This window comes from Equus asinus, chromosome 8 (assembly GCF_041296235.1).
Source record: "Equus asinus isolate D_3611 breed Donkey chromosome 8, EquAss-T2T_v2, whole genome shotgun sequence".
In the NCBI taxonomy this organism is placed as follows: domain Eukaryota; kingdom Metazoa; phylum Chordata; class Mammalia; order Perissodactyla; family Equidae; genus Equus; species Equus asinus.
In genome coordinates this window covers 93938463-93959677 of record NC_091797.1, presented here as the reverse complement: position 1 = coordinate 93959677, position 21215 = coordinate 93938463, and the positions used below count along the sequence as shown (strand labels likewise).

Genomic DNA, 21215 nt, shown 5'->3' with positions numbered 1-21215 from the left:
TTTTACTAATTTTATTACATAGACACTTACTGATAAAAAATATGAGGTATTTTCATGGGATTTTAAATTTTAAATACAGGATGTAATACTATAATCACTTTGTAAATCGGATATTCACTCAGTATTGTGCTGCTGTCATTTATCCCTGTTGATAAGTGTACCTCCAGCTCCTTCATTTTAACTGCTGCTGTAGCATTCCACTGTATGAACAATGAGATACTATTCTGAAGGGGACGGGAGCCTAATCAACGAAGGCTGTGCAAAACAGCCCATCAAAACCGTCAAGGGTCTTCCGAGGATCTCATGCTAATTCAAATCAGTTACTGATTTCAGTGATAACAACCTAGCTGGTCACCAAATGGTACTGATTTCCAGTGGGGGCCTCTGTGTGGACAGGATGGTCTGAACTGCCTAGCCAACTCGACCTTTCCCATTCCTCTCCTCTTGAGTTTAATTCCAGTTCTGAACAGTGTAATTAAGTTCATCAAGTGTTGCTAAGTGCCTACCATATGCCAAGCAATGTGCTGGGCACTGGTTATACGGCAATGGACAGTAATAGGTGGCCCTGCCCTGAAGGAACCTAGTTGAGGTGGGAGAGAAGTGAGATACAGACAGAATCTTCACTGTTGTGCTAAGTGCTCTGAGAAAGTACAGGGCGCCAGAAAGTCCCTGAGGCACAGCCTTGAATGCAGCCTCCGGTCCAGAATGAACAGGAGTTGAGCAGGGGAAAACAGGGACTTGAGGTCAAAGCGAGGGCATTCCCTGGGCATCTTTCACAGAGATTCCTCCAAGGTTCAAAAGTACATATTATGTCCACAACACTTCAGTTCAGATGATAAATTCTGCCAGATTTTAAAGTCAAGATATAGTGTCTTTCAAAGCAAGACCCGCTCTTTCATGTATTCCAGACGGGCCTCACACTTATTAAAAACAGATCCACACCCCAACCTGCAGATCTCGTTAATGGAAAGGGCAGCTGCTTCAGAGACAGGCTCCGATGTCATGTGGGCCTGGGCAAATGGTTCAGTGGGCCCTGTCCTTGCTGTCTCACCTGCATGATGTCAATGGCCATCGCCTGCGTCTGGACCCCCTCCACATTGTTCACCAGCCAGTGCACCACCTCTGCACTTATGAAGCAGCACGGCGAGAGGCCCTTCTGTTCAGAGAGCAGCTGGACTCCTGTCCTGAGTTCCAACGCAGCGGGCAGGGAGCAGGGCAAGTGTGTGCATGGTGGCAACAAGCAGAAAGAGCAGATGAAAAAGAAGGGACTCCCACTAAAGCATTTAATATCTGAAGTGAGGATCCCCACAGCACAGTTTCTCTACACTATTCCCAGAGCCAGAGAAATCTCTATGATAGGACAAAAGAAAGTGTTACAGGGGAAATAGGAGAAGGGGAAGAAAAAAGGATCTGACATATAGAGAGAGTACTTACACGTCAGGCATTATGCTATGTAATTTATATAATTATTTCATTTAATCCTTATATCAACCCTGTGACTTAACCACTATTATCCCATTCTACAAACAAGGTAATAGAGGCTCAGAGAGGTCAAGTAACTTGCCCAAGGTCTCACAGCCGGTGAGCAGTAGAGTCAGGAATGAATCCACCAAACCATACTGCCTGAGCTAGCCCCGGCCCTGGCTCAGGCCTGCAGCATCCTCCCACACGTGCACTTGTGCACACGATGAGCTACTTACGAGGGGTGCTTCATGGCTTCCAGGATCTCCGTGAGGGTGGAGGATGATGTCAAGGAGCTTACTGCCAGCTGCTGAGAGCTGGAACACAGAGAGTCCAGTCAGCAAAGCTAGGGGGCACACACATGGTTGATGGCATGAATCTTAGAACACTCTCTTCTTCTCACAGAGCCGGAGACCAGGATGACACTGACACTGAAGGTGTTCAAGCAAATTCTGGACAGTTATATCCTGGGGATATGTCATAGGGGGTTTCCTACTTCCAGAGTGTATATGTTTAAAAAAAAGAAAAGAATTCAACACGTTTTTGTGCCCAAACATGCTTACCTTTAATAAGCATCTCCCCTTTTAATAAACTGTATCAGGCCCAACCACTTCCAAAAAATCTCCCTGGACTACTACAGTTTTGTCCCAGAGGCCCTTCACACATCACCTCACTTAATCTCACCAGAGAGCACTAGGTAACGTGGTAAGAGCACAGGAGACTGAATCCTGGCGTCATTGCTTACCAGCTCTAGGGCTTCTAGACTGTCCTCATCTGAAAAACAGGGTTGACACTATTCCTGTCTTTTGGTGGTGTTGTGGGGTTAGTGTATGTAAATACCAAGCATAGGACTGATACTCACAAAGTCCAAAATGGTAAACGATACTAAGCACAATAACAATAACATCAACTCTTTGAAACTCAGAGAGGCTAAAGGAGCTGGTGAAGGTCAAAGAGCTAGGAAGCATCAGGGCCCAGATTTGAATCCAGGTCTGCCTGAGCCCAGAGCCCAGATTTCTCCAACACCCACTGCCCAAGTTCTTCCTCAAGGGTATGATGGCCCCTCAGACATGCTTAATACTCAGCAACCGAGCCCAGATCACTGGGCATGGGACACCTACGGCCACCCTCCATGCCAAATCTGGGGCTTATCCAGAAGCACCTCAAGCTCCTTAAAACCTCTCCCTTTCGGCAGTCCTGGACTCCTCTTCCCGACTATCTGGAGGGTCTAGGGCCCACCGGAGCATTTCAGAATCTCAGGATTAAAAAAAAGCCTTTAAAACCCCTTGAAGTGAGGGGGCTGGCCTGGTGGCATAGTGGTTAAGTTCATACATTCCGCTTTGGCAGTCCAGAGTCTGTGGGTTCAGATCCCAGGCACTGACCCAGCACTGCTTGTCAAGCCACGCTGTGGCAGCATCCCACATAAAACAGAGGAGGATTGGCACAGATGTTAGCTCAGGGCCAATCTTCCTCACAAAAAAACAAAAAACCCTTGAAGTGAACTTCCTTCTAATGCCTGAGTCCCTCTACAAGAGCCTGGATGAAACGCTGGCCGATCCATGTGAACATCTTCAATGGCAGAGAACCTAGCTCCTCTAATACAGCCCATTTCCCTGCAGCAGCACCAATTGCTAGTACGTTCTATCATGAAATGCAATCTGTTCTCTGTAATTTTCGGTCATTGGTCCAGATTCATGTCATTTTTGTTCTTCTCATCTCCAATCTAAACATCTCCAGTTCTTCTTTTCTCCCAAAAGCAAAAGAAAACCTGCTGCCCTGGCCTTATAAGCACTGAGGAAGCAGAGAAGTGCACTCCCTTCCTATGCAGGCAGCCGCTCTAATCTCCTCCATGGCCAGAGCTAAAGTCAGCCAGGCTTGATGGGGATATATGTGTGGGGAGACAGGAGAGACGAGAGAAGCCCAGGCCTGGTGCCTCTGAACTGATCGTCATCTCTATTGGCCAGAGTGAAGAAGCTGCAGTGCAGGAGACACAGGTAAAACCAGCACAGAATGTACGACACAAAGGAAACTGAGTGACTGCTGACAGGGGCCAGCCAGGCGAGCTGCCCAGAGGATCTTCTGCTCTCAGATGAAGGGCTGTAAAAATCAAGATTCTCAGCCATTTGGCTGAGGACCGCTCAGTCAGTACAGTGAGGCAACAAGAACAGACTGAGCAGAATTATTCTGAAGCTAACACACCTGGGGAAGGAAATGAAAAAGAAGTTTCTCAGATTTGACAACAGCATTAAAAGCTGGGGCACTTCCTCAAGCAAATGAGGTCCAAACAGCTTCTTCTTCCTCTGGATATTCAGGAATAGGAAAAGAATGGCCATGTTTGGCCACAGTTAGCAATTCATTCTCTTTTCGTTCATGTCCTCAAGTGGCACATACTGACTGCACGCTATCACGTGCAAGGCATAACGCCACAGGTGCCACACCAGACAGGATGAACTCATTCTGAGCCCCCCTCCCAAAGCCCACTCCTGCACAATGCCTGACGCTTTTCCATGTCTCTGTGGGAACCTCTTAGCTAGTCTGTGAGGAAGGCAGGGCACAGATCATTAGCCCTATTGAACCGGTGCTGGTAGGACTGTCCGGCTCGGGCTCTCAGATATAACTCATGGCAGAGTCAGAATGTGGGCCTGGGACTCTGGACTCCCAGCCTCCACAGCCTCTGAGGTTAGACCATCCCAACCACCCAGGAGCACGAGTTCAGCCGTTCTGAATCTCACCTGTTGTCACTGAGGTTTGCAGAGGGGAAGCCCTGTTCCCCTGAGTTCTGGGAGTTCCCAAAAGTCTGGCTGTTGCCTCTGTCCACGGATTGGCCTGTGCTTACCCCCAAACTGGTGCTGTCCAACACCGGGGCAGCCGTCTGGTCCACAGACACCTGTAGGAGATTTATAAATTAATAATACCCCTCCCAAAAATTTTTTGAAAGCTATTTAAATACACACTCCTTTCCATTCTTCTCTCATTCCCAGTCCCCACTGGTCCCTGCTGGAAGAGCTAAAGGAGTCTAGGGACCATACGCAGTCTCCTGGGCACTGCCTTCTATTAGAGCAATGGGAATTCCTATGCTCCAAACCGAGGCCGACAGGAGGCCATCGTCCACAGTAAATCCCCAGGACCAAAGAAGTGGCTCCAGCACCTGACTCTAACCATGAGACTTACACTAAAGAAAAATCTCCATAGGAAGATTTACTCAAAATCATTCCTTATGAGACCAGGAAGAAGAAGAAAGGTAGCACAATTAGACACAAACGGGTGAATACAGCAGCAGGCACCCTCCATTTACTACCACTCACCCTTTCCCCCCCAATCCTCCTTTCCTGGGTCTGTCAGTGGTAGAGTCAGTCTTCCAACTGCCCAGGTTCAAACCTAAGGGGCATCTGATAGCTCCCTTCTCCAGCTTCACCTCTAAAGAGAGAGGCCTCGTCCTCTGGCCTCTTCCTGTGACTCACAGGCATCTCCAAGTCACACCCTTTCCACCACCTTCGCTCAGGTCTCTGCTTCCTCCCACCAGGGAGGGCTGTAACAGTCTCCTAACTGACTCTCCTACCTGCAGCCTCTCCCCAAAAACCCTACTTGTGAGCCACTTCCATTTTCATGTTCCTAAACGACATTTCCAATCCCTTCACTCTGTCATTCTGAAATCTTTCAAGTCTTCCCACAAGCTACCAACTCACAGAGAACTGAGGGTCCTGCACAACACAGCCCTGACCTGTGAGCCTGCCACACTGCCCACCATGCACCCATGCATGCGTCTCCAGCCAAATCCAACCTTGCATGTCTAATCCTGTCCATGTGTTGCCCCACCCTGGGATGCCCTTCCCCACAGCCACAGGCTAAAAACTCATCATCCTTGAAGGGCGATTTCAAGTGCCGCTCCCTTAGTAACAAATGTTTCCTGAGTCACTCTGCCCCAGCCCCCAAATGGAAACCATCTTTCTCTCTGCTTTGGACCTCTACGACCCTCTCCTGGTAGCTGCCGGGTTTTGCTTCGTGTCATGGTGTTTTATCTGTCTCATTCTCTTTTAATCCTGGAGCAGGATTATGACCTGCTCACCTGGAAGGTTTGCACTCCACAGCAAATATATGGACAGAATAGCAAGCCTTCCAGAGTACTTCTGGAAAAATATGACTCCTAGTCCCACTTACATAGGGTTCTTGAGTACCTCCAGAAGGGAGCCTTATATTACCAGATATTTTGTTAGATGATGTAAAACTCACTCCTTCTAAAATAGGACGTCTCAACCTTGACACTGTTGTCATTTGGGGACAGACAAGGCTTTGTTGTGGGAGGCTGTCCTGTGCATTGTAGGATGTTGAGTAGCATCCCTGACTTCTATCCACTAGATGCCAATAACACTCGTTTGTCTCCACCCTGCTCGGCTGTGACAAATAAAAATGTCTCCAGACATAAGCAAATGTCACTTGGGAGACAAAATTGCTCCCAGTTCTGAAAGAACCATTTTGCTCTCCCACACCAGGCTCAATAATTTGCAAAAAAGGACCACACAGACTTTGCTGACACCATAAACACACAGAGAAACACAGCAAGTGGCAGCTTGCAATTACCACCTACCCCTAACCAGCAAGATTTACGAACAAGTACTACACCATAAATTAAATTAGAAGAAGCTAATTGAGAAGGACTAGTCCCAGCTCTTACACACATAAGAGTAGCTCTTACGTGCTGCTTTCTAGACTCCTGTAGTGGGGTTATCTCTCATCTACCGCATTCTGAGAATTGCCCCACCAGCCTAAACTGCGGGATGTTACCAGAAATCTACATGATTCGTGCAGTTTTATTTTAGTAGGGATGTGGTTAAGGAGTTAGTCTTTAAATCAGAAATTGGCAAACATTTTCTGTAAAGGACCAGACAGTAAATATTTTAGGCTTTGTGAGCTATACGGCCTGTCACAACTACTCAATTGCATGAATAAGCACAAAAGCAGCCACAGATACTGTAAACAAATGGGCACGGATCTGTTCCAATAAAGCTTTATTTACAACAGCAGATGGTGGGCCAGATTTGCCCCAGTTTCCTGACCCCTGTTCTATATCACACAATGTCCATCTTTCAAGAAGCTACACAGAAAGGCATTTTGCTCAGATCTCAACACCAAGAAAAGTTATGCTTCTCCCGAACAACTGGTTCATCTTATCTTATGACCACTCTGAGTCCTGGAACAGATGTTTCCAACATTTCTTTGGCTACCAGGAAGTTCAGAGCTGAATTTAGCACCCAACTCTAGCTACTTTATAAGACTTCATATTATGTCCTATCTTAATTTTTCTTTTCCTGAATTTCCCCATCTAGTCACATTTTTACTCTGGAGGTTACACTTATTTCTATAATCCGCTGGAATTAACTTTTTGGAATAAGATCAGTGATGAACAAAGACAAAGAAGGCTAGACGGACAGAATGGCAGTCGTCTCACAGAGGCCTGGAAAGAGCCAAGTGGAGGGAGATGCTTGGTCTAGGATGCATTTCATTTTAAGAACCTCATCCAAAATCTTCCTTACAGAAGGATTCCATTTAACCTACGTAGATACTCCCCCTTCCAAGAGCTGCAGTTTAATCTCCCCTTCTCTTTTGAGTAGGCTACATTTAGCGACTTGCTTCCAAAGAATAGAGTATAGAAAGGGAAAAATACTAACTTCATAGGGAAGACAGCTGGCAAATACTATATCACCAAGTGATGAAGGTTCACGTCACCAGTGATGTTGTGTGGATCCCATGTACCCCCTGACATGAAGTGATGAGAAGCACACTTCATCTCTCAGGTATTCTTTTCAAAAACCCATAACTCCATTCTAACCATAAGAAGAACATCAGACCAAGCCAGATTCAGAGACATTCTACAGGATATCTAGCTGGGACTCCTAACAACAGTCAAGGTCATAAAAAACAAGGAAAGACTGAGAAACTGTCACGGACCAGAGGAGACCAGGGAGACATGACAACTAAATGCAATGTGGTGCTCTGGATTGGATCCTGGAACAGAAAGAGGACATTAATAGAAAAACTGGTGAAATCCAAATAAAGTTTGGCATTTAATTAATTAAACGAACAAACCCTCATCAGCAATGCCAATCCCCAGGTGTCTCCCACTCTCGCACTCACCCAAAGCTGTGGGAGAAGATGAGGGAGAGAGCGCTGCCAGGGATGCCTCTGAGATTAGCACCAACCACACTAGGCATCCCCAAGGGCCCTCCAACATATGTGAGTGTCAGAGCCCCACTCTCTCTTGCAGGACGACAATCAGCAACCAGATCTGCCAGCCCTGCTCTCCAACCGTGCCTTGAGGCTGGTAGAGATAAAACACTACTTTGTCTGACCTGGAGACAAAGTGGGCTAAGCAGTGCTCCTGATTTCAGTGTCACCTAGATCCTTCATGGCACTTAGAGGCATCATAAAGGGACCATGACAGAATCCCATATACCTTCTAGAGCTGGAAAGCTTGGGAATAATACTGGCAAGGAAGAAATATGATCCCAATTCAAAACCGTCCCCCCACCTCCTGCCCATGAAGCTTACCATCCAGGGGTGGGGAGGGGAAAACAGACATTAAATGAATAATGTCCATAAGGTGTTGTATCATCCCTGGATCTCGCACGGCACTTGGCACACCTCTACACCCAGCAGGTGCTCAGGATCTGCGATCTTAATTAAACTGAATTTTCTCACAGGTAAAGCCTCCCTCCTCCATGTCCATCCTAAGCCCTTATTCTGAATGGCTATTTATATTTTTATACATCACATCACTCCAAAAAAGATGAAGCTACCAATTAATAGACATATAATAAGATAGAATAAACAGAAGAAAATCCAGTAGACAAGGGTAGAAAAAGTAGGAGAAAATAGAGAAAACAAAGGTAAGAAAAGTGAAACTCCAGAGTCTAAATAAGGACTTTAATGATATATATATATATATTTTTTTTTTGAGGAAGATTAGCCCTGAGCTAACATCTGCCAATCCTCCTCTTTTTGCTGAGGAAGTCTGGCCCTGAGCTAACATCCGTGCCCATCTTCCTCTACTTTATATGTGGGACGCCAAGCAGTGCCACGTCGGCACCCGGGATCTGAACCAGCAAACCGCCAGCTGCCAAAGTGGAACCGCTGTGTGACCAGGCCAGCCCCTAACAATAACATTTTAAATGCTTAGAGCTGTGCCATGCAATACAGTAGCTACTAGCTACATGTCACTATTTAAATATAAATTAATTAAAATAAAATGTAAAATTCAGTTCCTCAGTCGTATCAGCTACTTTTCAAATGCTCAGTAGCCAGAGGTGACTAGTGGATACAGAACATTTCCATCACGGCAGAAAATTCTACGGGGCAACACTGTTCTAGAGCAAAGATTGCAAACAAAAAATGTCTATAGGGGCTGTAGAAATATACTAGCCTGCGTATTAACAAAAAAAAAAAGGAAAGGCCACAGGCTGCACCATGGCCATGGGACTACTGCTAGGCAGGAACCCAGGCCCAGTGTTTAGCTTATTTTACAAGACAAGACAGAAACTTGGATTTTTGTATGAAATCTGATTTTTAAATATTTCCAACCAATTCAAAAATTTTAAAAACTTAGCAAGGCCAAACATGTTTTCAGGAGCTGGGAAGGGATGGAACGTCTGTCAGGTGAACCGACGTGCTCCTTGCAGAAGTCTTGCATGTAGAGGGTTTAGTTAGGGCACAGGTTGATTAGCATGTCTCTGGGGTCCTCTGGAGGGACTGAGCCCCTGGGAATATGGGGCTTTTGTTGATTCACATCTCCAAAGAGAGAAAACAAATAAAAGGGCAAAAAGTCCATTTTCCGTCATATCGCCTCTGACTGCCACGGAAACTCCCTCCATGTTCCAGGAACACACTGAAAACTACAGCCCTAACAGCTGCGGCCCCAAAGTGCACTCTGCAGAACGCTGTGGGTCTGTGGTGGCACCTCTGGGGCCATCACAGGGTGAACTGCCTGGGGCTGGGAGCCTTCTCCCCACCTCCCCCCCAAATACTTAAGCCAGAACGGTTCCAAGTTTTCTATAAATTATCACTGGGAAAAACAGGATCCACTTTTTAAATAAACTTCTTTCTGTCTGTCTCCCTCACCAGTATCTCCAAGGCAGTATTTACTCAGCATCACCTAAGTGCCAGGCTAGGTGCTGAAGAACCAACAGTGAGCAAACAGACATGGCAGCTGCCCTCTTGAAGCTTACAGTCTCGTGGGGAAAACGGACACGAACTGAATCACAGTCATACAAACACAAAAGTAGAACCATGAGAAATGATGAAAGGAGAGGCACTGGAACTATGCAAATCGATGACATGGGATTTGACTAGATGAGCAGGAATTAACCAGGCACAATCAGAGGGAACAGTGTGTGTCAAGGCACGGCAGCAGGAAACCTGGTGCCTACAGAGGTCTGGAAAAAGGCCCTTGTGGATGCAGTACAAGAGTGAGGAAGAGGATGGCAAAAGATGAAACTGGAAAGAGAGGCAGGGCCTCAATCATGTGGGGCCCTTCAGGTCATCATAAGGAGTTTGGTCTTTATCCTAAAGGATAGAAAACCATGTGTTATGGACTGAATGTGCCTCCCCACCCCAATTCTTATGTTGAAGTCTTAACTCCAAGAGTGATGGTATTTGGAGGTGGGGCCTTTGGGAGATAGTTAGGTTTAGATGAGGTCATGAGGGTAAAGCCCCCATGATGGGATTAGTGCCCTTGTATGAAGAGGAGGAGAGACCAGAGCTCTCTATCTCTGTCGTGTCAGGACACAGTGAGAATGCGGGCAGCTGCAAGCCAGGAAGAGAGCCCTTACCAGGAATCGACTGTGTGTGGCACCTTGATCTTGGACTTCTCAGCCTCCAGAACCATGAGAAGTAAATGTGGTGTTTAAGCCACCCCACCTATGGCATTTTGTTCTAACAGCCCGAGCTAACATACCACAGAAAGGTTTAATCAGATTTTCATTTCAAAAGATAAACCCTAGATGCAGGCTGGGGAAACAGACTGGAGAGGGCAACGATGGAAGCAGGGAGACCACGCCAGAGGCTACTGCATGATCAAGGTGAGGAACGGCTGCTTGGACTGTGGGGTGTGGCGGTGATTACGAAAGTGAGTGAGAGAAGCAGATGACTGTAGACACATTTACCACATAAATCCAAGGAAACATGCAGGGCTGAGCTGCTGAGAGCCAAGGCTTCTTGTGAGAGTAACTGCTGAGGGGTCAGGGGGAGGGAAGAGACCCTAACACTGGCTCAGGCCTCAGGTGGCAGGAGCCTGTCTCCCTGACCAGAATGTTCCTTCAGGCTCCAAACTGCAGACAAAAGATAAGGTGAGGCTGACTTCTGAGGAAAATCCCATTTCCAAGTGTTTCTCATGCTCTTCAAATTCTTACGTAGGTTTGTGATGATAAAAATCGATTTCCAGAGAGCAAGATACAGAGAGGAAAACTGTGTAACTCTGTTCAGGTTATCAGACAGATAGTGACACATTCATTATCATTAGAATGATGAATGACATAAAGAACCATTTTCCAAGACTGGTGCACAGCCCTGTTACCTGGAACCCTCTGTGCACTGCTATCTGTTTTAATTTTACAGGAACTTCCTTCCCTTAGCGGCATCAGAGTCTGGGGTGATACCTCCCTCCCCTCTGGCCAACCGGAACCCCTTCTCAGCAGGGAGCTGTTCTGAGGGGCTAAAACCACAGGCAACACCTCTGCAACTCGGTCAGAGCTGGAGAGCTTACTTTTCAAGGTCCAACAGGGTCATCCCAGAATTTCAGAGATAAAAGGTGTAGGAGAAGTCACCTAGTCGAAGCCCATTTTTACACACACACTGAAGAGAAAAGAGCTGACTGGCCCAATCAAGCTTGTTCACTAGCGTGTACCCCCACCCCATGACTTACCCTCCCCCCCTTCTCTCCCTCTTCCACACACAGATACACGTATGGAGAATTTACTATGTGCCAGGGTCTGAGCTAACCACAAAGATGCTTAGTCTCATTCTGTTCTCACAGCAACCCTATAAGGAGAACACAATTACTAGTCCCATCCTACAGATGAAAAACCCAAGGTTCAGAAAGGTTAGCACAGTTGCCAAAAGACTCACAACCAGTCATGGAGTGGCAGGCAGCCTGACACCAGAGCCTACACTCTGACAGTCTTTTAACAAGTAGTCCCCTTCTCTTAAGGAGTTCGTTGTTTGTACTTTTTGGTCCTGGAAGTAGGGTGGAGAGAAGAGGCGGCAGGAACAGGGAGTAGGCGCTCATAAACAGATGTGCAAAACTGACATTGAAGCCTGGCATCAGAGTAATCCTAGTCACAGCTAGCATTTACTGTGTGGCCACCAGACACCAAGTACCACGCTAGTTGCTTTACAGACACGATTCCTGCCTCATGCATTATGAGATGTGTGTTACTTCATCTCCAAATATGGAGGAGCTCTTCTAGTTATCATTGTGTCACTGACATGTAACTTAATGGCACATATGCACTATACGATTTCTTTCCCTTGAAATTTGTTGAAAAACGTTCTATTATTTCTAATCCTCAAAACAATCCTACAAGGAAGTTATTTTTATTTCCTTTTACAAACAAGGAAACTGAGGTTCCTCATTTCCTTACAAATGAGGAGGTCAATTAATGTGCCTACAGTAGCTCTCTGGTGCGATGCCGAGGCCAAGCTCTGAAAGGAGCCATCTGACTCCACTGGCCCCCTCTACTCTCCATGTTGTGTGTTGGAAAACAAAGCAACTTTTATGTTATATATGTTTTAACACAATACAGAATTTTAAAAAGTGCAATTTAATTTTGCTTAACTATAGAGAGCTCCCTTACTATATCTGAGTAGAGATCATTTTTTTAAATTCATGCATCTTTTTACAACACACCTGGTGGTTAATATAACCTTTCTTCATGTGTTCCTCCTAATGTCTCATCTCTATTTGCTATTTCCAATTGTGGGGAACTTGTCCACTGTTGTTCTACCAGCGAAGTCTACCACGTGAAGTTTGTGGACTACCAGAGGATTTATAAAACAATTTCCTCCTTCTGGTTCTGTTGATTTTTCTTACGTTAAATTATAATCTAAATCCAAAACTTTTCACAAGAGGGTCTCTTGTTAGAATGTAAAAGGTTAAAAAATCTCATCCGAGTTTGTTTTAAACCAAAAACGCAGTGTGCCTCTCACTCTTAGAGATCAGAGATTCTTGGATTAGGACTCAGAGGCTCTGTCAGGATTTGCCCAGGTTCACGCAGCTCACTGGGAAGAGGGAGGTGCGGACCTCTCAAGACCTGCACAGACAGGCATGGCACCATCCAGCCTCCTAAGAAAGGGAAGATTCCAGTGTTAACTAATCCCTTTTCCTCCCAGCACAGGTGGGCAGGACGGTGCAGGGGCTTGGCCACTCACTAGTTGTGTACTCTTTGACCAGGTAACATCTTTAAGCCTCAGTTTCCTCATCCGGAAAATGGCGTGATAACACCTGTACCTCACAGCCTGTTGTGAAGATTATGTTTGCAAAAGCCTGTTGCACGGCAGCTGTCAGAGTAGGTACTCAGTCAATGTTGGTTTTCTGACTTCTCCTAAATGAGGATTCCTTAACCTTTGCCCTTAAACCACCCCCCAATCCCATCCTCCTTAGCCTGCCCCGCTCTGCATAAATGCTCTCAACTCTTTCCAATCTCTATAACTTAGTCAATTTCACATACTTAGGGGCCTTGATAAAGGGCAGGGAACCCAGTTTCCCCTCACCTAAGACCTGTCAGAACAGTAATTACGCCAATTACTGAGCAGGGGTCATGAGTCAAGTCTGCTGGTCCTGGATTTAAATGTCAGCTTAACCCCATACTGTGTAAAGCACAACTTCTTTGTCCCTCGATTTCTCCATTTGTAAAATTGGGATAAAACTTCTACTTAATTTATAGGTGACAGTGTGAGGATGAAATAACATAACACTATGTGCATGGCACACAGCAATTCAAGAATTTTAAGGCTCAGAAGGCCCATGGAGATCTGGTCCAAACTCTTTATTTGACAAATGAGTTAAGGGAAGTCCAGAGCTGGACAAGCTGCCTGGGGTCACAGACCATTAGCCTGTGACAAAGTACATGCCTATTAATAAATGTCTGCTCTGTTTTCACCACTTCCTGCCACACTGTTATAAATTTATCTGGTTGCACTGGAAGGAAAAAAAGTAAGTGTTCAGTCCTTAAGTAAGCATATTTCATGGTGCTTATATGGACAAAAATGGCTAACAAGGAAGATACTGCAATGCGGCAGGGAACCAGTGGCAGCTATGTGAGACAGGAAACACGTGAGTCAACACTGAGGTGATCATTTGTTCTCTTAATCTCTTCCACTCCCCCTTTGCCACCGCCAACACCACAGATGAGAATGCACACCAAATTCAATTTCACCTGCCCCTCAAACTCAGTTTCAGCCCAATTCCATCTGTTCAGAGCCGAGCAGAAGGCTTCTGCTGACAGAACAGGCATGCATGAGCGGCAGAGCCCTGGAGTTTGACTGACCTGCGGGTAGAAGGTGGATGATGCTGTGCGTGGGCTGCGGACAAACTCCATAAAGAAGGCCCCATCCTGAAGTCAGAGGAGGAAGCAGCAGCAGCAGGTGCAAGGGAGCGAAGGAATGGAATTGGACCAGTGGAAAATCACCAGGGGAAAGAGAGGGGCATAAAAGAAAAAAATAAAAATAAAAACAAGGAGGGAAGGAAAGAAACAAGGGCACATGAGGAGAATGGAAAAAAAGAGAGAGAGAGAGAGAGATCCACCCAGGAAGACAATATCCAAATGCAAAGCATTAGCAGGAACTCGCACCTTCTTGGGCAGAATATCCTGTCCATGTGGGAGCAAGCACCTGGGTTAGAAAGTGTGTCCAACCTCCCTCAGCTCTCATCAGAGTCTGGCTTGGAAGCTCACACTCTCCCACATAGCTCTGAATTTCCTTCAGACCTATGTCAAGGGAGAGGAAAAGGCCACAGAGCAGCTTGGTGGGGGTAGGGAGCAGACTTCCGGGGAGCATCCTGGCCTCCCACCTGGCTGGGTGACCAGCAGCCCTCTTGCAGAAATACATAGAGGCTTGAGGTTTTCATTTATGCCTGTTACTAAACACGGCAGCCAGATGAGAGAAGAGGATTCAATGCAGGGAAAGTTCTTGCTTAATTTTCTGAGCAAACAGGGGATACAGAAGCAGCAACACCTTCTCCTCCATGGGCTGTATAACAAAATCACCAAGAAGCTGAGACACATACAACATCAAATAGATATGCATTAATTGGGGGTGGGGGGGGAGGCGGCCTTCCTGAAGCTGTCTCCCCTCCCCACCCTATTCTTGTGGGTTTTAAGTTGCCATGTATTTGAAACAAAAATTTCATCTTTCTTAAGGGCAAGAAGTATCCTCTTGCCTCTTCAAAATCTTTTTACTTTTTAGGCTTTATTATCACTGAAATTCAGAAATGGCACTTGATACAGCTGAACATCCCTGCTTTCCTACAACTTTTTAATTCTGAAAGTAAAATCACTGAAATATTTGGGTTTCTATTTTATCAATACTGCTGCCACTTCCCATATGGCACTGCAAACTCAAGTAACAAGCCTTGGAAACGTGAGGCCGTGGAGATGCAAATTCAGGTACCCACTCCACGCAACCCAAGACAGATGCTAACTGGAGACACTGTCAGGCATTTTTAAGTCTGTCCATCAGGGCCCTTCACTTTGGCCATCTTGTAACACTTTGCTTCTCCTTGATCACTTGGGAATCCACATCCAGCACAACTAATGGCCATCCATGTGGACTTTAGTGTTCAGCTGGAAGATCAGGAGAGTGTTCTAAACAGTAATCTAGTATTTGGCTCTTGGCGCATTTCAACCTTAATCCTTGTGGCTCTGTAATTTCTCTACTTCTCAGTCCTGTCCCTGGTGCTGTTTCTAATCCTCAAAGATGGCAATGAGTCAAGGCAACAGCAAGTGGACAGTGCACAGGGTACTTATGATTCTCATTGTTCCATTTGTGTCCCTTCTCTGCCAGATCACAAAGAAGCAGAGATGCTAATGCTGCTGAGATTTGTGAACATGTAAGTGAGGACAGGGGAAAAGACTCTTCTTTGACCAATAGATCATTCCTTATGCATAGACTACCCTTGGGATTGTACCTAAAGTCACTGCCTAGAGTTGGGTCAGCAAACTACAGCCTACAGGCTATATTCAGCCACTGGTTTATTAGCCTGTGAGTTAAGAGTGGTTTTTAAAATTTTAAATGGTTATGGAACTATCTACACAATAGCCTTGATCTTGCCTCTTGGCCCACAAAGCATAAAATATTTATTTAGGTTTGCCGACCTCTGGTCTACAGATTATACAGCCTCAGCTGATACTTTTTCTCAGATTTTAATCCCTCCATCCTAGTTGTCTAATTCTAGTAATTTATCCTAAAGAGATACTCAGAGATGTGGTCAAATGATTATGTGCAAGGATGTTGTTTGCAGTATTATTTATAATTGTGATACACTGTAGGATAATTATAAAAATTTATGGAATAATTACCAAAAGTTATTTTTAAAAATCAGACACCATCTACATTTTTAATAAAAAAGTATGTTATAAATGAAGGTCTATCCGCATGATGAAATATTATATAGTTATTTTCAAAAATCATGCTTCTGAAAAACATTTAATGATATGGGGAAATTTTCATGATATGGAAGTAAAATAAAGAAATACATAGATAGATATATGTTGACCACAATTCTGAAAAATAAAATACGTGACTCTCCTTCATCTCTTAGATAAGAGACCAGATAAGAGAATGTACAGTCAGCTCATCCTATCACATCAGAATGGTTTCAGAGTCTGAATTTCCCAGGAGATGGAGTGGACAAAGCCAAGTCTACTGGTCTTAAAAGACAGAAAAAGCCTGATGTATGGGGTTTCCTACCCCTCTACCGCACTTGCTATTCTGTATAGAGGCCCAGAGCATCAGGTTTTGGTTTTTCCCCCCAGGATGCTCCCATTTGACTGCATTTCTCAGGAGCATAAGAAAATTGATGGGAATTTCATTATCAGAGTGAGCTCTCACGGCAGTTGCTTCAGTAACTTTCTCTCTCCAGGAGAGCCAAAGATGTGGCTGAAGGAAGACCAGATGGCCAATTTCAAAGCTCAAGACAATCTTTGGCATTGACCAATACAGTTTAACTTGACTGTTTTATATCTTCTGCATTGATCTAGCAGTTAGCTTCTTTAGAAATATGAGCAGGAAAGTTCCTCAAAAAAACAAGTAACACTTAAGAGGGTTCGGGGTAGAAATCATCCAAATGCTCAGCACATTCAGTCCTGGATTCAAATGACTATTCATTTTACCCTCAGCATTGGGTCTCTGCTGGCCTCCTTTACCTTTCGTGGGCTGTCCACGTAGGTGGGAGTCATGGCAACGCTGCTGCTCTCGGCTGGTTGGGCGGAGCTCTTGCCACCATGCACAGCTGCCTGCTGTTCTCCTAGGGACCTGAAAGGAGGAAAGACACATGACTGTAGCTTGCTCACAGCACCCAGGTGAAGGACGCTCGTTAGCCAAGACGAAATGAAGACAGCTCTGTTGTTATCTTTGAAACACACACTTATGCTTTGTTTCTCCTTCAGGCCCTACATGATACCCTTAATTTCACTCATTGTCCTGAATAATCACCAGTCCTCCATGGTACATCAGAAAACAGCCCAATTTAAGAAGCATCTTGGCAGCACCTGGTGCTTACAGAAAAGTCAAGTGATGTGGTCTGAGTGACTCCAGCCATGAACACCATTTTTTTAATCCTTAAAGATTTGTTCTCAGTTTTTATTAAATGCACCAGCAGAAGCACATTCTAAAAATTAGGGCTGAGTTAATGTGCAGCATAAACTAAACAGGGTGAAACATGTTGACTCTACACATTTTAAGGTTTATATGTTAATCTTTCAAATGTACATCCTTACATCCCTCTCCTCACTCAAAAAAAAATCCCCACACAAATCTAACAGACATTATCTTGTAACACAAGACAACTATGGTTTTCTTATGACCTCTCATTCCATCTTGATTCTGATGTACATAAAAGCATATTTTCATGTTTATATTTTCTTTTTCCATACTAAAAGTAACTATGAACTATTATAACTTAAAAGCTCCCTCAAATTAGATTGTTTTAATATATCATTGAGTTTTTCTTTGGTAAGTTTCAGAAGGCTCACCTTATAGACTTAAATGCTTCATTGTTATTGTAACATACTTCTTGCAGTGGACACTGCGAGGTGCCACCCAGAGCCCTCTGCCGTGGTCTTGTTGCCACAGCAGCTGGGCATATTGTCCAGCCAGCTCCGCTGTCAGCCCCTTCAGGGACAGCTGGAGCTGCAGAGCAGCCGTGTTTAAGCTCTCGCCCCTCCCCAGGCTGCCCACAAACAAGTAATCAATGACGAGGTGTAAAGGTCTGGCCATGTTGGTCCAATCAGCTCATCTCTGAAGGCTGTTCTAGTTCCAGAGCTTGAGTGAAGGGGCCTGAGGCTGTCACTGGGCCTGCACTGTATCTCAGCTTCTCCCCGTCCACTCCTGCTTCTTCCTCCTCCCCCTAACAGGTGTTTAGCCCAAGGACTCTCCTTAATAAACATCCAACATGTTAAACTCTGTCTCAGTCTGATTCCCCAGGAACCCAATCTGTGACATTTCTCTAGTCTTAAATTCTGACATGTTTGCTATGGATTGTGAAGTAATCTCATACCAGAGATTAAAAACCAGTTTCCATAGTAACCTGTTACATTCTCTTTTTTCAGTTTTTATTTTGGAAAAATTTCAAACATATAGAAAAGTGAAGAGGATAATATAATAAACCTCTATATACCCAGCCCCCAAAATTATATACTCAGAGCCAATCTTGTTTCATCTATACCCCTTACCTACTCACCCCAATTTTTTGATGCAAAACACACACAGGATATTATTTCATCCATAAAAACTTCAGCATATACTGTATCTCTAAAAGAAAATCACTTAAAAAAACATAACCACAATTTCATCACAGAAATTATTTTTTAAACTTTCTAATATCAAATATTTCTCCAGTTGTCTCCAAACATTTTTTTTTACAGTTTGTTCAAACAGAATTCAATTAAAGTCCCTACATTGCAATAAGTTATGCTTCTTAAGTCTCTTTTAAGCTATTGGCTCCTTTTTGTCTCTCCTTATCCTTGCAATTTATTTTATTAAGAAAGTAGCTCATTAACCTGTAAATTTAGAGTCTGGATGTGCTAGTCATATCCCTTTATGGTTTATCATGTTCCCCTAGGCTGTGTACTTCCTGAGAACTACAAGTCCTATCTAAAGCTTTGAGCAGATTTAGGTTCGATTTGGGGCAAGAATTCTTCCTACATGTGTTATGTACTACTGTCTGGAGGCCCATAACATCTGGCAGACTCTCTCTGGAGATGTTTGCTGCCACTGATGATCTTTGCTAGAGCCATTACTAGCTCATTAGAGAGCACACATGGTAATATTCTAGCATTCCTTCTGCAGCTATTAGCTGGAATGTTGAAAAAAGAGACACTTCCCCCACACCAATTACTTGATTGTTCTGAGGTATAATTCATATAGGAAAAGCAGAATAAATGCTTGCTTCTTCCCTTATCCACTTATACCAGACACTCTCTTTCTCTACCACATCACAGTGTTTTCCTCAGAGCCTCCTCCACAAACACACAGTGACTCCCTTGCACTTCCTGAAGGCTGCAGCGGCAGGCCATGACAAGGACAGCAGTGACAGGAAGCCTTGGGTACCCTCCAGTGTCCCTGCAGATGCATCGTCCGATGCACACGTTAATCCCCGTTTCCTGAGCCGCTTTCCACGTGCTGACGCATGGACTAGGAATCAGGGATTCAGAGACGAGTGAGACCCTGTCCTTGCCTTGGAGGCTCCTGGGTTAATGGCTTGGGGGAGGGGACTGACACAAAATGACCAGTTATATTGTATACATGTATAAGTGGGAACATGTATACATGAGGGCACATTGCCTTCTGCAAAGAGGTGGTCGCCAGCCAAAGTTCCTATATAGAGGCAGTGACAATTGCTATTTGGGGTCTCTGTCTGCTCTGACTCAGCTGTCATCAGGTCATCCTCATCTAAGAGGAGCAACGAAGCCAGTTGATTGGCACCTGCTGCCCAAACTGCTCAGAGCCACGCTGTTAACCAGAATAAAGCCGAGATTCCAGGGGCCTCTATCTTCCATGAGAGCCTGACTAAACGTACAGGCCTACAGATAAAGACTGGAAGGGAACCAGAAGAAATAAACACGGTTATGGTGGGATGGCAGGACTATAGGTGAAATTTTTAAAATTCTTTTTCATATTGCTATAATATTGTTTTTCATGATAAATAAAACTAGATCTGCTTGGTGCAGCAAAAGAAAAAGAAAAACACATGAATAAAAAATGCTGTGTGAGCAAACATTATGTAAAGGCCTGGCTCCCTCTGCTCTACCTTCAGCATGGAGAAAAGATCCCATGTCACCCAGGAGCAGTCATCCAGGGAGAGAATAAATCTCAGGTCTCTCTGTCCTGCCTCATGCTGTGGGGCTAGCTGAGTCTCACCCCTCGCCCTGGAGGACACTTCCACCCAAAGCTATCCTTCCTCATCCAGCCTGAGCAGAAAGAGGCTCCTTGGAGAACACTAAACAATGACTCACTGACAAATTAAAATAAGATTCCCCTACCCCCAGCTTCACACCCCTCCCAGCAACATATGTCCCTTGTTCTTTTTTCCAGTGGGAAAGGTTTGTGATTAATTACAGGGAGAACCTGCCAGGCAGAGTTGTGGGGTCTTTCTTTGGTCTGGTGAAGACAGTTCTGAAGAGGACCCAGTGCCCTCAGTAACAAGCCCAACCTATCTCAGCTTCCTCCTCTCATTTGCCCCCAAGTCACCCCACTATGTTCTTCACTTCTCTCCCTGCATCCCTTCCTTTCTACGTCATCATCACCCTCCATCCAGCCTCTGTTGCCTCTTGCCTGAACTGGTGAGAGCCTGCCAACAGCTCTCTGCCTCCTGGGGCCCACCCACCAGGCCTTCCTATACATGGGTCTCATCTCTGAAAACACCACTTCTGCCAAAGACACTGAATGGACAGCTCATGATATTAAGAAATTGCTATAACTTTTTAGGTAAATGATGGTATTACAGTTTTGGGATTTTTTTCTTTAAAAAAAGAGTACTCATCTTTCAGAAATACATACTGAAATATTATAGATGAAATGATATGATGTCAGAGATTTAATAAAAAATAAAAAGGAAGGTGAGAGCAAGTGGGATATAAATGAAACACCAACAGCCATGAGTTGATAATCACTGAAGCTGAGTGAAGGGTCCACAGGGATTTATTATACCAGTCTACATTTTTATCTGTTTGAAAATTTCCATTAAAATAAAAAAAACTTTCAAAGGATCACTCCTCTTATGAGAACATGTAAGGACAGCTTGGAATCCACTTCCCACACTGTCTTTGCAATGGCTTCTCCAGCCATGCCTCTGGCTCACTTGATGTTACTTTCTGAAAGCCTAATACATGTATGTTCCCACTGGGCCCAACGCGTACCCTCACATCAGACAGACAAGGTCTAGCCTCGCCTAACATGTGTTCAGGGACCCTCAGCATCCATTCCTCCAGCGTTTACAGCTATTGAGCACCTAGTATGTGCCAGGCACAACCCACAGCCTCTGCCTGACA

General features: G+C 44.9%; 1 protein-coding gene across 18 annotated transcripts in view; it reads right to left on the bottom strand.

Moving 5' to 3' along the window:
* DEPDC5 (DEP domain containing 5, GATOR1 subcomplex subunit) overlaps positions 1 to 21215 on the bottom strand; it is a 117205-nt gene that overhangs the window by 20965 nt on the left and 75025 nt on the right. For 10 of the 18 annotated variants that reach the window (XR_011505446.1, XM_044775530.2, XM_014834216.3 and 7 more), the window contains 4 exons: positions 16872 to 16980; positions 4194 to 4348; positions 1701 to 1778; positions 1052 to 1184 (listed from right to left, as the gene is read on the bottom strand). Coding sequence is in view for 17 of the 18 variants with exons in the window: in XM_044775530.2 (XP_044631465.1) it covers positions 1052 to 1184; positions 1701 to 1778; positions 4194 to 4348; positions 16872 to 16980 (475 nt within the window). In the remaining variant the exon portion in view is untranslated. Of the gene's footprint in view, positions 1 to 1051; positions 1185 to 1700; positions 1779 to 4193; positions 4349 to 13997; positions 14064 to 16871; positions 16981 to 21215 lie in introns of all 18 variants that reach the window. The other 8 variants (XM_044775527.2, XM_044775532.2, XM_044775529.2 and 5 more) reach the window with 1 other exon arrangement.